At 41.1% G+C, this 17,494-nt stretch overlaps 2 protein-coding genes across 3 annotated transcripts; one reads left to right on the top strand and one right to left on the bottom strand.

Moving 5' to 3' along the window:
- Positions 1-14: 14 nt before the first annotated feature.
- tbc1d10c (TBC1 domain family, member 10C) lies at positions 15-10,158 on the top strand. 2 transcript variants are annotated; one of them, XM_074648734.1, is made up of 10 exons: positions 15-160; positions 535-675; positions 3,012-3,111; positions 3,470-3,577; positions 4,724-4,830; positions 5,002-5,116; positions 5,252-5,317; positions 5,618-5,807; positions 6,480-6,637; positions 7,142-10,158. In XM_074648734.1, exons 2-10 carry the CDS (start codon positions 539-541, stop codon positions 9,752-9,754), a joined length of 3,594 nt encoding a protein of 1,197 aa, XP_074504835.1. In that variant the 5' UTR covers positions 15-160; positions 535-538; the 3' UTR covers positions 9,755-10,158. The 2 variants fall into 2 exon arrangements, with proteins under 2 accessions (XP_074504835.1, XP_074504836.1); XM_074648735.1 differs by having other exon boundaries at positions 16-160; positions 539-675.
- Positions 9,931-17,491, bottom strand: rad9a (RAD9 checkpoint clamp component A). Its single transcript, XM_074648740.1, has 12 exons — positions 17,223-17,491; positions 16,533-16,603; positions 16,308-16,381; positions 16,107-16,155; positions 15,067-15,181; positions 14,800-14,899; positions 13,945-14,051; positions 13,200-13,306; positions 12,863-12,927; positions 12,668-12,766; positions 11,526-11,766; positions 9,931-10,356 (listed from the first exon to the last, which is right to left on the bottom strand). The coding sequence occupies exons 1-12, from the start codon at positions 17,254-17,256 to the stop codon at positions 10,246-10,248; spliced, it is 1,173 nt and encodes a 390-aa protein (XP_074504841.1). The 5' UTR covers positions 17,257-17,491; the 3' UTR covers positions 9,931-10,245.
- Positions 17,492-17,494: the final 3 nt, after the last annotated feature.

The raw sequence follows: 17,494 nt of genomic DNA on the forward strand, positions 1-17,494 counted from the left end.
ATAGCCAATAGGGAAGTCATACAGTTGTTCTTCAGAGAGACAGAGAGAGAGAGAGAGAGAGAGAGAGAGAGAGAGGAAGTTTGTCTTCCTCATCAGTGGAGGGTGTCACACTTCACCCCTTCAACAACCGAGTGATCAAACATGACGGAAATGTAAAAAGGTAATTTCATTTACTATTTCAACATATTTAACTGTGTTCTTGTTGTGGTTGTTTGGTTGGAGGGAAGAAAGTTGATTTAAACCGCTTTACACTAATGCTAAAAACAGAAGTGAGCCAGATGTCATAAGCATGGTTTGAATTGAAGAGAGGCAGCATACTGTAGCGTGTAGCCTAAGATGTTATGAAGTGTAGCAGAACATTTTTATTCATACAACTACTAACAATATCAACCTAAACATACTCCAGTCAGAACAGTGTTTTTTAGGGATTAAGGTATTGAACATCTTAGATAAATCTACACGTAAGAGGCATTGTAAAGTCACATAATCATGACGACAGAGTACAGTCACATGCTGAATAATCTTCTCTGTCAGTAAGATGTTAAGTCCAACGAGCCCAGCCCCGAAGAAGCTCAGTGAAGAGGACAGCTCTGGATCTGATGCAGGGTCAGAGGTCGGTCTGGAGCCTGAGACAGACCGCTTTGGCTTCATCCTGACAAATGGATCCACAGCTGGGTGAGCAGCTCCACATCTGTGTACCGTTACTGTACTTTCATTGAGCTCAGCACTGTTACTAAAAGTAGGTATACTGGTTCTGTAGTTTTAATTCTTGTTTCAAAAAGACCTTTAAACAGTTTAAGATTCAAAGAAATTGTTGAAATGCTGAAAAGCTATCCCATTAGCAGATTGAAGGTTAATTGAGTTTCTAAGGGGCCTGTGTATTTCTACAGAGACCACGTATCTGAAGATCCAACACTTTTATGAGACAGAACAGCGTCTGCATCCAAAAAACAGAGCCAAGTGGGCAAATAACACACTGCTCTGATTAGTAAAATGCAGTCAAAAGACAGTAAACAGGTCCTAATAAGAAAGCTGCAAACCATTTATTTGAGAATAAATGAACAGGTTGGGCCAAACAAGAGCAAACATGTTTCTGCTAAAGAGTGAAAGAAAGCTTTGTTTACACAGAAAGTGAAGTTTGAAACTTTACAGGGAGCTTGAACGAGGAGACAGCCACATGAAAGGACAATAAACCAGCGCATAAAAGCTACAGTTAAATATGTTGGCAGAAATATTCATGAGTGGTTATTTTTATAGGGTCATCTACAAAACTACTACTCTGTTCTGCAGAGGAGCGCCATCCATGGTGGCTTTAAGTTTCATTCTGAAGTATCATATATCGAGATATCGTGATACACAATTATGTCGTCTAAATTGATAATAACAAGCACATACTAATTTAAATTTCTCAGAAAATCTCAGTTTCACCACTCAGTTTCAATGCAATTAACAAATGTGTACTGTATAAATGGAAATATTATTTCTTTTGCTTCATAATTTCACTTGAAACTGTTATGTTCATTTTGCACTAAAGTTCTTAATTGAATGAGAAAATACTTTTCATGTGTCAAGTATTTAATTCACACAGGACACATACACAAATAGGCTTTACCATGTGGTTATATCATATAGACTATTTAATGAATTACCAGTAAACATGCTGTATTGTAATATACACTCACCGGCCACTTTATTAGGTACACCTTGCTAGTACTGATGGTCTTCTGCTGCTGTAGCCCATCTGCTTCAAGGTTGGACGTGTTGTGCGTTCAGAGATGGTATTCTGCATACCTTGGTTGTAACGAGTGGTTATTTGAGTTACTGTTGCCTTTCTATCATCTTGAACCACTCTGCCCATTCTCCTCTGACCTCTGACATCAACAAGGCATTTTCGTCCACACAGCTGCCGCTCACTGGATATTTTCTCTTTTTCGGACCATTCTCTGTAAACCCTAGAGATGGTTGTGCGTGAAAATCCCAGTAGATCAGCAGTTTTTGAAATACTCAGACCAGCCCGTCTTGCTCCAACAACCATGCCACGTTCAAAGTCACTTAAATCCCCTTTCTTCCCCATGCTGATGCTCGGTTTGAACTTCAGCAAATCGTCTTCACCACGTCTAGATGCCTAAATGCATTGAGTTGCTGCCATGTGATTGGCTGATTAGCTATTTGTGTTAACAAACAATTGAACACGTGTGCTTAATAAAGTGGCCGGTGAGTGTATATCGTTATCGAGATATGAAATTACCTATATCGGGATAGAAGATTTTGGCCACACCACCCAGCCCCATTTTGAAGCACGACTTAGACCTTTAACACAAAGCTGTGTCAGGCCTGTTTGAAGTGCAAGGATTCCTAAGCTACAGTCGTCACATTTTGGGAAACACTTCAGAAAAGGAAGAGACAAAACCTACAGTAACATTACAAGACAATATGGGGGAGCTGATGCTGCTGCAATAATTATAATTCTGTAAAAAGGCATAAAATCCATACCAGAAAGAGTGCAAACTAGAGGTAAGTGCACATGAAAAATACTCAGCATTTTTACTTTCAGATACCAGCAAACTCTTTGCAGAATACACATTTATATAACATTTAAATCAACAATGAAACCAGAAATCTTGGCGGAGGACCAGATGAAGCAGTGGATAAGACCAGCCGAACAAATCGCTACCTGCCGTCTTCACGCTTTCCCCATTGATAACATCCTGACCTGTTGCCATGGAGACATCACACTGCTAACCGTGTGGTTTTCCTGTTTCCTGTCTTGTTATTCGGTGCGCTGTCTTTCTACAATGACAACACACAAAAGTGCACGCAGCAACTCTGCACACTGAAAAGGTCTCCAGTTTAATGAGCCTAAATACTGTAGCTAAGGTCTCCAGTTTAATGAGCCTAACTACTGTAGCACAGTCAATGGACGAGGCACATAAAAAGACTCTCATTCTTATATTGAATATCTCATGTTTAAAATACTTACCTGGTGTTTTTTGTGTGGTGTTTTGTGTCAGGTGTGTGGGCCCACCCCCTGAGTTGGTCAGACAGAGGGAAACCAAGTGGATAAATATCATCAGCCAATGGGATCGCATGCTGTTGAAGAAGACCAGTAAGGTGTGTCCCGTCTTAAGACACCTAAAGTCATTAAATGTAGTGTGAATGAAGGGTGATGATGAGGCCTTTTCCATGAAAGACAAAACACAGTAAATAATAAAATGAATGATGGCTGAATGCCATTTAGCTGCTTCAGTTTCAAGGTCCTGGTATTGCATGCTTGCTTACTGGGACACTTGAATAGAACAGAGCCATTGTTAACGTTATTAGTACGTAAAAACTGTGCTTTTCCTGCTGTGAGTCAAAAATGTCTGCTGTGAAACAGGCTGTTAGCATTCACACTGACAACAATGAAATGCAGTCATTTGTTTCTGGCTGCACTGAGCTGATCTGGTGTCTGTTGCCAACGTCCCTTCAGGTCAAAGTGCAGTGTCAGAAAGGCATCCCCGCCTCACTCAGAGCCAAGTGTTGGCCTCTGCTGTGTGGAGCTACTGACAGGATGAAGACCAACGAAAACCGCTACCAGGCAAGAAAACTAAACACTCTCACTCAGTCTGGTTAATGCTTTTAAAACAGCAGCAACAACCACAGATGGTAAGATGCAACAATATATTGTTTCAGCATCTGATAGGTAAAGGATGCAGTGTTACTAGTGCTCGTTTGTGTAATTTATCAAGCAAATGTGACAAACAGGGCTGCAACTAACAATTATTTTCATTGTCAATTAATCTGTTGATTATTTTCCAGATTAATCAATTCGTTTTTTGGTTTATAAAATGTCAGAAAATTGTGAAAAATGTCGATCAGTGTTTCCTAAAGCCCAAGATGACGTCCTCAGATGTCTTGTTTTCTAATGACAAATATTTTTCTGGTTCCAGCTTCTCAAATGTGAACATTTCCTGTTATTCTCAGTTTTATATCACTGTAAATTGAATGTATTTGTACTGACAAAACAGTCGCTCGACAGAAAATGAATTGACGACTTATTTAAGTTGCTATTCACTGTTTTTATATCTTTGTAAATGGAAAATGTTTTGGGTTTGGACTGAGCACATTATATTGGCCTGTGGGATCTTGTCATAGGCAATCACTATTTCCTGACTTTTGTATTAGGGCTGCACAATTAATCGAAATTTATCAAAATCACAATATGGCCTACTGTATCGCAGGAGGCGCAATATTTTTGAAAGGCAAAATGTTTGTCAAAAAAACATTTTAAAATAAATATTGTCATGCTGCAGAGATGTCTTTGCCTACATATCATATTCTACAGACTTAAGTAAACATCTTTATTTGGTAGATCCCAGAGAGAAATTACACCATAATCCTTTTCATTTTCATTATATAAAAATGATCATTCCCTCTAATATCGCAAATCATATCGCAATTGTAATATCAGTCATAATAATCGCAATTAAATATTTTTTTCAAAATATTTCAGCCCTACTTTTTGTACAAAATGTTCTATCGACTTTCTACAGACTAAACAATAAATCAGTTAAAACAGTCGTTAGTTGCAGCACTAAACGTAAATCAGGCTCATCATAGAAAATAGTTCATATAGTGCACTATTTTTCTATTGTTACAGTAAATGGAAGTCCATTTCCTTATAACAACTTGTTACAAATAGTCGAGTGTTTGTAACTTAAACTATCTTCCGTCTGTGTGTTAGTGTCTGGACTCGCAGCCCGCTCTGCAGAGCTGGGTGGACGTGATCGAGAGAGACCTGGACCGACAGTTTCCTTTCCACGAAATGTTCCTTTCCAAAGACGGACATGGGTAAGAAACATCTCTTCTTCTATTTGTTTCTGTTGACAAGCTGATAGTCTTCATTGTGCCTCAGCTGCTATCTCCTCCTTGTTAATTCCTCTCTCTACTCAAAGAGGATTTGTAACTAAACATGTGATTTAAACTTGTGGTTTGTGTGACTGACTCCTGTGGTGTGTGTAGGCAGCGTGGTTTGTTCCGGGTTTTGAAAGCGTACACTCAGTACCAGCCAGAGGAGGGTTACTGCCAGGCACAGGGGCCTGTGGCTGCAGTGCTGCTGATGAACATGCCAGCTGAGGTAGCCGTCAATACCCCACAAACACACAATAATAAGGATAATGGACACAATTCTGTATAATTGTCCAAATCATGAAGGAGCTATTGTGGCTTCTGATGTTGACTCACTTTATGTGCCATCATGTAACCTTGGCAGGAAGCCTTCTGGTGTCTGGTGCAGATTAGTGAGCAGTACCTGCCTGGATACTACAGCCCTCTGCTGGTGAGAACACATGCACACTTAATGTACCTGACACTGCATTTATTTATAATAAACACAGATAATTTACATGTAAATCAGTAAATTGAACTTGAAAGATGATTTTTGTTCCTTTGTACTATGAATTAACCACAATTTAGGATATGTTCTTTCAAGGAAAAGCTTCCCTATACTGAGTCTGAGGTTACTGTACATAGTTTTCCAAGAAATGTTCCAATTATTATGAAATTACAAACCCATAAAACAAATGATTACTTGGATCTCTGTTTTCCCGAACTAATCTAAGCATGTGTACCTCTGTAGGAGGGAGTCCTGTTTGATGCGTCCATGCTGACCTGGGTCTTGAAAAGGACGAGTCCAGCTGCACACAAACACCTGCAGCACCACGAAGTGGAGCCCCTCATGTTCGCCACCGACTGGCTGATGTGTCTCTTCACACGTCACCTGCCCTTCAACACACTGCTCCGAGTCTGGGACCTCTTTTTCTGCTATGGTACGTCCAACATATAGGCTGCTGTGGGTCATAACAACTAAATTATCTGGTGAAAGGGGAAAAAATATGTATTTTCTCAGATACAATAATCTGTATATCATATTATTTGACTTAAGAATGACATTAGTTATATTGCCTTATTTGTTGTACTATGATTTATATTCCTATTAGCTAATCTTTTATGTCTAAAAATGCACAACTTTGCAAAACATGAGGAACTTAAAGGAACAGTGTGTAGCATTTAGGGGGATCTATTAGCAGAAGCGGAATTTAATATTAATAAGTATGTTTTCTTTAGTGTATAATCACCTAAAAATAATAACCTTAGAACGAGCTGTTTCTATCTACATACGGAGCGGGTCCTCTTCACGGAGCCGGCTGCCATGTTTCTACAGTAGCCCAGAACAGACAAACCAAACGCTGGCTCTAGATAGGGCCTTTTGCGTTTTTGCGTCGGCCACCGTAGTTTTCCGACACGCTTGGCACACAGGAGAGGTTTCAGTCGATTGCAATCTGCAACCTCACCGCTAGATACCCCCCAAATCCTACACACTGCATCTGTCGTCACTTCAGAAGTGATTTGTGGAATTATTTACAGCATATGATGTGATTGTTGTGGTACCCATTTCACTCTTACCTCTCCTCTCCTCTCCTCTCCTCTCGTCTGTGCAGGGGTGCGGGTGCTGCTCCAGGTGGCGGTGGTGCTGGTGCGTCGGGTGCTGGGCCGGGCCGATCAGAGGAAGCAGTGTCAGGGCCAGATGGAGACTCTGGAGAGGCTGAGGGGCGTCAGGGAGCAGGTCCAAGAGGAGGACGACACCTTTATAGCAGAGGTAAGAATGAAACACATGGGCAGCCACTGCGAACATCTGGTTTACTAGTTAGTTAGTTAGACAAACAGCTGCACCACACACAATCGAAGTTCAAGGAAACCTTGAATAAATGAGTAGATAAACATAACAAATTTAGATGCTTCTGTACAGGTGGGAGGCATTTTCCTGGCATCTTCTGGTTCACTTATCCCCTCGGAGTGAAACATCACTGTAAATCAATACAAAGTTATTGTCTGTAATCGTCATCTTTATCCTATAATGAAACATCACTATTCTGACGGGAGTGATGACAATGTACAAGGGGTCACTGAATGGTTTGATGAGGATGAAAATGGCGTGAATCACATGTTGCCGTAACCTGATTTCAACACCTGTGGAGAATTTTGTACTGACGTGTTAGATAGCACTCTATACCATTATGCTCAAAACACCAAATGAGGTAATATCTTATTAGAAAATTACAATAAAACGAACGTGAGACCATTGATTTTCTTCCTTTCTCAGGTGTGCTCGGTGCAGCTGTCAGCCAGAGATCTTGAAAAGCAGATGGAGAAGGAGTTACAAAAGTGGAGGAAAGACAGACCCTCGTCCACCTTTGACCCCAGAGGACGCTGCCAGGGATACCGGATGGCGTGGGAGAGGGCTCGCCAGAGTGAGGAAGAGCGGGACCGGAGAGAGAGAGAGAAAGGAAACCTGTCTGTCCCTCTTGCTCGCTCGGCCTCCACTCTCTCACTGTCTCCCTCCCTCCTTCACAAGTGGGGGAGGAAAGGGGGAAAGGCGAACACCACGCGCGAATGGGAAGGCAGCGGCGGCGGCGGCAGAGTCGTGAGGCATCTCTCAATGGGAGCGAAGGAGGACTGTAGGAGCTGGACCGAGTTCAACTTTAAGAAGGTGCAGGGCGTTCAGGAGGAGGAGGACGTAGTTATAGAGGAACATAAAAAACAGAGTGAACCGAAACTAACAGGACAGACTGAACAGAAAGAATATTTAGAAGAACCTAAAAAGATGGAGATCCAAAACATGCCAGCAGAGCACGTAGAAGAAAGAGTCATCACAGAAGAACAGACTGAAGAAGTTGAAACAAGAATCACTGGAGAGGAGGAAAGCCAACTCAAAGAGACAGAGGAAAGTAAAATGCTTCCAGAACAGACGGAAGAAACAAATGTGGAGACAGAACAAACCAAAAGTCCAGCCGAAGATCAGACTGTTGAACACAAACAGGGAGATGAGCTGGACAAAAGCAAGCATCTGGAAATTGAGGTGAAAGACACAAATAAAGAGGCAGAAAAACAAGTGGCAGAAAGTGAACATACAGCTGCTGTGGAGGAAAATCAGACTGAGATACAGAAAGATGCCAATGCAGTTAAAAACACAGAGGTAGAGACGCAGGAAAGTGTACACCCCAGTGAGGAACAGATGATTCAGGCCGACATGAAACCAGAGGAGAGTACAGGAACTGAAAATGTGCAACAGACGGAGGGGGACAGAGTCACAACTGTGACAAACCCAGCCTCAGAGACAGACAGTAAAGTTGAAGCACCAACTGTCAACGATCCTATAACAGAGACAGAGACACAACAGCAACAAGTGATCACAGAGACAGATAATAAAGCCGAAGCTCCAACTGTCAACGATCCTACAACAGAGACAGAGACACAACAGCAACAAGTGATCACAGAGACAGACAGGAGCTCACAGGGAGATGCCACTGAAGGAAAATTCCACAGCAGTGAGTCATTAGCAGAAACAGACATGAAAGAACAGTCCCACACCCAAACAGAAACTGATGAACTGGCACAGACTCAAGAAAAGGTAGAGGAAGGTGCAGACACACTGGAATTAAAGGTTGAAATAGTACAAATAGATTCGGAACAACACATAGATCCAAAGACAGAAGAAGAAACATTAATACCGTGTTCACCTGAATGCATCCAACCAAAAGAAGGCACTGACTTAGCAGCTGATACAGAGACTGGAGCAGAAATACCAGTTGCAAACGACATAGTGGCGGAGTCAAGTGAAGCATTTGAGAACGAGTGTGACGCAGTAGCATCTGCAGCTACGCAGGAGGAAGAAGAAAGAAGTTTGACTGCACAACCAGAGGTACAGGTTGACCATGATCAAACACAATCAGAAGAAAAAACAAAAGAAACGGAGACTACTGACTCCATAGCACCTCCACAGGAGACTCTCACCGCCGCCGAGCCTGATGGGAAAGCGAGTTCAATAGAAACCTCTGAGGAACCTGCACCTGAACAACCAACGAGCCATGTGTCTGTGGAGGAGGAAGAAAGCACAGAAAATGTTCAAGAAAACACTGTAGCAGAGGACGACGTCTTTGTTTCTACTGAACCAACAGACTCTCCAAATACTGAAAGTAACCCACAAGTCCAAGACAAAGATTCTCACCTCGTGAAGCCGGATAGCAGCGGCCTGACACCAGCATCCGGGCATCGCAGCAACCGTACTTCTGGCGATGTCTGCGTCCGCAAGTCACCCAACTCCCGTGGGTCCAAGTTAGCACGTAGGCTCTCTGAGGATCTCTTCACCATGCCAGAGAAAACTAGCCAATCACAATCTACTGCTAATCACCCAGAAGTTAAACACAGTGAGTCACAGTCCTCGTCACTGTCTGCAGACGCGACTGAGAGGATAGCGGTGCAGCAGGAGCAGCCGCCGCCCGACCCCCCTAAACGTTTCGGTCTCTTCCGCAGACTGAGAGGAGAGCAGCCCAAAAAGGCAAAGGGGACAACCAAAATGCAAGTCCCCCAAATCTTGATCCAGGACTTCAGTGATGGGACAGGGATGGGGAAACCTGTTGAGGTAGAGGATGAGGAGGAGGAGGAGGAAGAGGAGGAGGAGAAGAAACTGAGCTCCAGGGAGAGGAGGAAGAGGCGGAGGGACAGAGAGAGAAGAGAGAAAGAAGAGGAGAGGGTGAGGAAGAAGAGAGAGAAGGAGCTGGGGAAGGAGAAAGAGCGAGAGAGGAGGAAACCGCAGACGAGGGGGAAAAGTTTCCAGGTGCCAAGTAAGAAAGGGAGCAGTGATGTGACTCAACCTGCAAAGACTGCATCACGGTCGCAGAGATATTCTGCTTCTTTTGCTGAATCTTACTTTTGACCAAAAAATGTCTTTGCTATGGGATCTGGAGGAACGAGAGGTTTTACTGAGTGTTTCAGGCCTCCACATCTCACTGGTCTTTTTGTTCCCTCATGTCCCTCATCCTAAACCTTTGTCATACTTGAATCTTTTTTTACATGTAAATAAACAATAAATAATAAATAATGGTTTCATACTTTGAAAAATAGGTTTCTTTTATTTAGAGGAGCTTTTTTGTTGCATCTCGATTCACAAACTGAACAGACTTTGAATGAAAATAAACAGGAAGTGCTTCAAGTCCAGGTTCACATAATCCCATACTTTCCATTAACATTATAGTCCAATAAAACATTCAGCAGTGTCCATCCTGTTCTGTGCTGTGCACTGTCTTTGCATATTTTTGCCCATGTAAAAAAAAAAATAAATCTCTGCACAGGCAGGAGAAGATGGGAAATAAGGGTTCAAGGTGTCCAACAGTAAAAGTCCACCTCTCATCCAACTGTCACTCTGCTTCACTGTGTGTCGTCCTCACTGTCACTGGCCAACACTTCCTGACTTGTCACTGGTTGAGTGGTCATCTGAGAAGACGGGGGAAGCACCGATCCAAAGAACAAGGAACAGAACTGAGAGAGGAAAAATAGAGAAGACTTTCATGAGAATGTGTTTTATTTTAAATAATAATTTTCGCAAGTTATGTCCAGCCAATTGTTACCTAGAGCCTATTAAGATATATTGCGATATATTGCTATTTATTAAAAAAATTTCAACTGCAAATTATGCAGTTTGTCAACATCTGTTTTATCTAATAAGATACAGTTTTCATTCTGTTCATCTCAGAGTTTACATGTCCCCTTTGTGAACCCTTTGAAAATGGCCAGGCCAGTTTTTCCTCACCAAAATTTAGCAGAACTTTATTGATTTAGCGTTCCTCCCGACAAAGTAACATGGTTGGTACCAATGGATTTCTTAGGTTTTATAGTTAATATGATACCTTATATTCACTCTATCTTTAAAACTGAGCCTGCTACAACCTCTGACAGACAGAAAAGTGGCCGGGCCTGCCGTCGGGCCGCAGGATTGTTAAGAGGTTAATAGATTATATAATAAAAGATCGATACTTGACGTCCATGTATCGATACAATATTGCCACGCAAAATTAATATTTTTTCCCCACCCCTAGCGCCTAGTCCTAGCATGATTTGGATGAATATGACAATCATTTGCTTCAAGTCTATAACTGGATTAATCTTGAAATTATGTACACTTTGTCTGAGATTAGTTGTGTACTTTGTGAAATCCCACGAGAACAAAAAAGACAGGCAGTCTCAGACCAGATGATGCCTTTTGTAGTTTATTGTTTTGATGGTTTGAAAGTGAATTAGGTTGGTGATTAAATCAATTACTATAAAAACAAAATGCCATATGCAAAGAAACAGCTGTTAATCTGGAAATACATTTTGTCTCATCTCCCTCCATTACACATTTATCTACCAGCTTTTTCCATTTTGAGCCTTTTAATTACTATGTGTTGTTACTTATGTGTACTATACTATGTGTGTGTTTTACTATGTCTAAAATTATGGATAGATACATACAAATTGTTTATATTACATTACTGTAATTATTACCTGTAATGTGCCACCTGGAGAATGACACTTCTCAAGCCCCTGGAGGGTTTTTAGGCAATCCTCCTTCACATTCCCTTGCAAATTATATATTGTATCTTTTCTTAATTTGTTTTATGTGTAAATAAAGAAACAAACAATTCATGAATGTGAAAACTAAACCATACCTTCTTATTAGGCGGTCTGGCTGAATCAGCTGTTTCATCTTCCTCGTCCTCCTCCTCACTGTGTAGCCTTGTCCTGTGATTGGCTGTCTGTTTTGAACATATGGGTTCAGCTAATGGGGGTGTGGGCGGACCTGTAGCCGAGGGGCCTGGCGCCATACTGGTATCCATGGCGATGAGGTAGCAGTCTATGTCGTCATTCATGAAGTCATCAGGAGGGGGCGGCGGTGGCGGTGTGCGTGCTCTGAGGAGATAGACAGGAAGAGAAATGTGACATGAATGAGTAAGAGGAAAAACATGTCTGACCTTTACCGACATAATAATAATTTAGTGTATTGTGAAGATGAAGGTTTTACTATTCCTCTTCTTTAGTCCTATTAGCAAGCATGTAATCTTTAGTATTTATCGTGCGGAGAAGTCACAACAGCTGGTGGATGAAGACACAAATACAGACTTTTTCAAAGGTGTCTTCTACAAGAAATGTCCCTCTCTTCCCAGAATGGGCTGACAAGTTGGAGAAATATGTTTTACACATTTTCGACAGAGATCACAGAGGCCTTAAAAATGCCAAGTTAATGAAATCCTAACTAAAAACGCTGATCAGCCCAGTCTGACATGTCCGTTACCTAACCAGTGCTGCAGTTCTGACAAGTGAAGATTGTGGAAGTGTTGAAAATTCCCTCACTCATGTCCGATGCATCTCACATGCTACATTTATGACACATTGTAAGATTTCATCTCATTATACATTTTCAAGGAATACGTTGCCATTTGTGTCAATTCTATGAGACTACTATCCAACTTTTATTAGACTATGCCACAGACCAAATGAGCCACAGCTGGACAGATGTGTTGGCTGGAACACCTGCAGCTTGTAGTCAGCTGACTCCTCCACTCAGAGGAAGACAACAGTAAGGCGTCTTTTGAAACAGTTGTCGTAACATCTCTGCAGAGTAAATGCTGAGGGTTTCCTGCCTGTCATTAGAAGTGAAGAAACCACTGGATGAATGACAAAACTGTTTTATTTTTACTTCACTTTCACTGTTCTGCCCTTTTTCGAAGACTGACGAACAAGGAAAATTGCAACCTGTAACGATTTCCCACCCACATCATTTTATGCATTCAGTTTTGTGTTTGAGCGTTACCGTCTAGTGTTGGTTTTACGGTGATTGGGGTCATCAGAAAGCGTGGCCAGCACAAAGTTCCCCTCCAGTACACTGTCTGTTACTGAAAGCACTACAGGGCTAACACACACAAACACACACACACAAAATGTAAACGTCAGGACATCGTAGTTACACAAGTGATTAACTAACATATATGTATTTAAGTATGTTTACCTGCCTGGTTCATCAAAGTACATAGAAATAGGGAGACCAGTGGACTCTGCAAACACTAACAAACCCTGGAGGAGAGATGAAAAAACGTCACTTAGCGAACCGCCTTGATGAGTAAATCAATGCAAGCATAGTTTTGGTTTTGGTTGTATCCACACGGCACTCATTGTAAGTTGCTTTGGATAATAGCGTCAGCTAAATGAATGTAATGTAAAACTGTCTGCAAATTGTCCTCAGTGTCCTTTCTCTCTCTCTCTGGTAAATTTCCCCAATCTTCTCCCTCCTGACTAATCCTCCTATTCTGTTGCTCCATCACCCCTTCCTTTGTCCTCTGTCTCACCCGCAACTCCTTTAGACAAAAGGTGACGCTGTTGTGAGCCTGGACGGCAAAATGGTCAAACTCGTCTGAAGCCAGACACAGCTCCGTCAGCATGGCCTTGGACTGGTCTGAGAGGGAAACAGGCAGCGAGAGAAACAGACAGAAAAGTAGGAGTGAATGGGGGACAAATGCAGAGACAAGAAAACAAAAAAAACGACTTATTTTTGAATAAACTACTTAATATTCTTTTATATTCTATTGCTGTTGACTTGCAGAGTCGAGAAAACTACCTCTATTGGCTAATGACAGTCAAGACTACACAGTGCAATTCTGCTGTTCTGCCTTTCTACCACACAAGGGCACCACTGGGTTCAAATCCATCCTCTTTCCTCTTTTTGCATTATCATCTACATGTCATTCATGGCAACATAATAGCAACTTCTTTATTTTTGTTATACAACGCTCCTTTAAAAACCACAGTTACTCATTATGAATCATCAAGATATGTTTATTCTCCTTTTTTCTTTTATTATGGAAAGATTCTGGTTTAGTGTTGTATTCACTGAATACACCCTCCTTTATAAAAACAAACCTAGTTTAAGTTCTGTCACACTAAAATGTTGATCTCCTTAATTCTAAATTACTTGAATGTCTGATGTAAGATTAGTAAGATTTGTATAAATAAACAGTGTATGACTTTGTGAAACACAAGTTTTTCAAATTTTATTAAGTCAATTTGTAACTTCTGGGTGAAATAAATAGTCACCTGCTTCTTCCTCCACATGGTTCCTGAACCACATCCGTTCATCACTCACGGACACGGTCACTTCTTCCAGAGACGGAGGGAAGAGGACGACTGTGTCCACCAGCAGCCTGAGAGTAAGGGAAGACAAAAAGTGAGCTGTGAGTGAGGAAAGGCAAAAAAACAACAACAAAAAACAAACTACTTGTGGTATTGGACTAACGTAACAGTGGTTGGGATGTGGTGAGTCGGCCTCAATGCAGGTTCCTCTCTGACAACAGCTACATAATTTACCTTTATTTAGAAATATTGTTCATTGATTTAATTAATCAATTGTAATCAAGAAGTATCTGTATCAGCCTTAAAAAAAACATATTTGTCAAACAACAATTACAAGGCAATAGGAAAACCACATACAAGAAAAATTAAAGGTAGAAAGAGATAGAAAGATCGCTATTATTTTTATAGCAACAAATGTATGTTTTGACTTTATTTGAATGAAACTGGTGTATATTTCATAAGAGTAGTTATAAAGTAAATAATTCATGAAAAACAGTTAATGTTGAGTTAAAAGAAGACTGTAGATTTCATTTGATTATTTGAATTGTGAAGTAATAAGTACAGAAGATAATCTGGAGGCCAAAGGTCACTACCCAGAATGCTGTGGGAGCAGAACAAATAGGTAAACGTTTCTGAGATATTAGTTAGATGTTGTTGTTGTTGTTGGCAGCCAAGTTGTGTACCCTTTATTATCAAAAGCTAAAGTGTAAACCTCTTTTTCATTCACTAAAGGAGAATGTCAGATTTTAAATCCAGAGTCTCGTCTCGTCATTTTTTAAGTAGTTCGACTAAGCTGTAACCGTGTAGAACTTTACAGACCTGGGGTGGGATCTGAATACGTTGGCATAGCTGTCTTTATCAAACACAGCCTGTAAGCTTTCACTGTCCTGGAAAGACAGGTTATGTGTCTTCATGAGACCTGCAGAGAAAATACCAACACACATTGAGAACACGAGCAGGTGGAATACAATGTAATGAATGCATGATGTGCTTCAACGGCTAAAATATGTGTCAGTATAAATCAGTTGTAGTCATTTTGAAAATCATCCACGTTGTGAATCATCTGAGCAGGAAGTAAAAGCATACCGTGTTTGCAGTGAAGGGTGAAGGTGAGGCGGTTTTTCTGCTCATCCAGCTCGATGTGACACTTTTCCACCGTCTTCTCCATAGTCGCTAGAGACCTGAACACGGCCTGCACGCTCTGACTCACACATAGAGGAACATAAGAAGGGGGGAAAAATAGATAAACACAAGGAGGACAGGACTATGACTTAGTTTAATATGCACTGAAATGCTCTGGTATTAACTAGGGCTGACCCAAATGCTTTGAAGCATTGAAGCTTTGTCTGTTGCCATGGTACTCAATCTCCAAATCAGTATTCAAATGCTTTTTTTTTCATAAATCCCAACATAGAAATAAGGAATAAGCCCACATTATTCATATTCAACATTAAATATTATTTGTTATTCTCAGACAGATATCGCTGTTTGTTGTGTGTGTGTGTGTGTACAGTAGTGCGGCAGTGGCACACTGAAACGGGGGAGATGGAGACAGACAGACAGACAGATGAAGAAGTCAGCCTGCTGCGCCCCGCCATGCCGCGCTACGAAGCTTCGAATACCTTCGAATATTTCTCACCAAAGCTTCAAAGCTCAAAAAATAGTATTTGGGACACACAGCCCTACTATTATTAACCGTATTAAACCAATATTCTACATTGAAGCTTCCATGAAAAACAAACAAACCAACAAGTTGGTCACATTTAAGGACATTTTAGACGTGTTCACCTTCCTTTAATCTCTAAAACGTTGTAATGTAACATGTAAAATTGCTCAACGTTTTTTCTACATGTGACAATACAACTGCTGGGTGACACATGCCATGTACTCTATGATCACTTTGTCTTGTATGAAAAAAAATGTAGTAACATCAAAGGAGTCAGGTGTTGATGAAGGAGTATTTAAGCTCATCTGACAGGGCTTTTGTAGGGGGGGTGTACGTCATACAAAAGAAGGTGGGGAATCACTGACATAGATGATAACAGACAGTCCATGTAAATGTATTGAATATGAACACACAAACTGTATAAAGCATTTAAAAAGCTCATCTCTTTCTCTCACCACACCTTTATTGCCATCTTGCAGCGGAAGGCGTGCCCACTGGGGATGGTGTACCTGCACAAAAAATGGGAGTTGGCTTTAAAGCTCCTATAATAAAATGACACATAAAAATGTGATGTTCAGTGACTTACACACACACACACACACACACACACACACACACACACACACACACACACACACACACACACACACACAGTCTGCACCTGCTGAAGAAGAGTGGTGCGAACAGGAAGCAAGCATATGCCGACCGAGAGGAGTTCACAGACCGCAGGGCCAGCTACAAGAGAGAGAGAGAGAGAAAAAAAAAGGCTCAAATCAGCACCACTCATTGACGCAAAGTGTGCACCAACAGGAAGCAAAACAAGACTACATGCATGACAAGTGGAGGAAGTGTTGGGTGTTTGTTAGACAGTATCAGAGCAGCTTACCCCATCCTCCTGAGGCTCCACATAGAGCTCATCACCGATCCTGGACAGAGAATGGATGGCTTTGGCCAGCACTGGACGGTACACACACACACACACACACACACACACACACACACACACACACACACACACACACGCACACACGCACGCACGCACGCACACACGCACACACACACACACAACATGATTAGCATCTTATTATTGCAGTATACTGGTGTTCTAGTTAAACAAACGATAAATCTGTGCAATATTAATACACTGAATGTGAAATACATTTGTCTGTGCAATTTATACCTTGATGCAATATACACCTCAAGTGCAACTACCTTTGTTTACATTTTATTTATTACATCTACCCTACCTATTTAACAAGTGCAATTACCTCTGTTTACATTACATCTATTTTCATATTTCATACCTCTAGTGTAACACTTCTGTTTATATTTATTTATTACATCTATTTCATACCTCTAGTGTAACAATTCTGTTTATATTGATTGATTACATCTACTTTGCTTTATAACTGTGTATGTTTTACCTGTTATGTTTTATCTGCCTTGTTTAGTCTTGTCAAGTATTTGTTTTAAAGCACTGATCAGAAGTGGCAACTGTGATTCTCGTTGTATTTAATACAATCACAATAAAGCTTTCTATTCTATTCTATACTAAAAGGCAGGAAATGTGTTCTACCTTTCACGTTTCCTCCTGTCACGACGCAGTCCATCTCTACAGACTAACTCTAAACTGGGCTGAAAGAGTTAGTGAAACTAGCCTCTAAACACCACCAAGCAGTGAATCAGTGGGGTTTTAATGGTTGGCACACCGAGCAGAAGTCCTCCTAGTGCTGAAAACATATTCCGTTAACTTAAAAGCTTTGTTTTTTACGTGTTATTGTCAATAGCGGTTTGACTAAGCGGTGTCTTGCAAAGAGCTTCACGTTGTTTACACCGCCATTATCCACT

This window comes from Sebastes fasciatus, chromosome 10 (assembly GCF_043250625.1).
Source record: "Sebastes fasciatus isolate fSebFas1 chromosome 10, fSebFas1.pri, whole genome shotgun sequence".
Classification (NCBI taxonomy): Eukaryota; Metazoa; Chordata; class Actinopteri; order Perciformes; family Sebastidae; genus Sebastes; species Sebastes fasciatus.

Bases quoted from the DNA above. Each gene is read 5' to 3' on its own strand.
- tbc1d10c (XM_074648734.1), top strand. From the start codon at position 539: ATGTTAAGTCCAACGAGCCCAGCCCCGAAGAAGCTCAGTGAAGAGGAC. The intron at 4,831-5,001 runs GTAAGAAACATC...TGGTGTGTGTAG, and splicing joins CTTTCCAAAGACGGACATGG to GCAGCGTGGTTTGTTCCGGG. The intron at 6,638-7,141 runs GTAAGAATGAAA...TTCCTTTCTCAG, and splicing joins ACGACACCTTTATAGCAGAG to GTGTGCTCGGTGCAGCTGTC.
- rad9a (XM_074648740.1), bottom strand. From the start codon at position 17,256: ATGGACTGCGTCGTGACAGGAGGAAACGTGAAAG. The intron at 16,604-17,222 runs GTAGAACACATT...TGTACCGTCCAG, and splicing joins GACAGGAGGAAACGTGAAAG to TGCTGGCCAAAGCCATCCAT. The intron at 16,382-16,532 runs GTAAGCTGCTCT...TCTCTCTTGTAG, and splicing joins TGGAGCCTCAGGAGGATGGG to CTGGCCCTGCGGTCTGTGAA.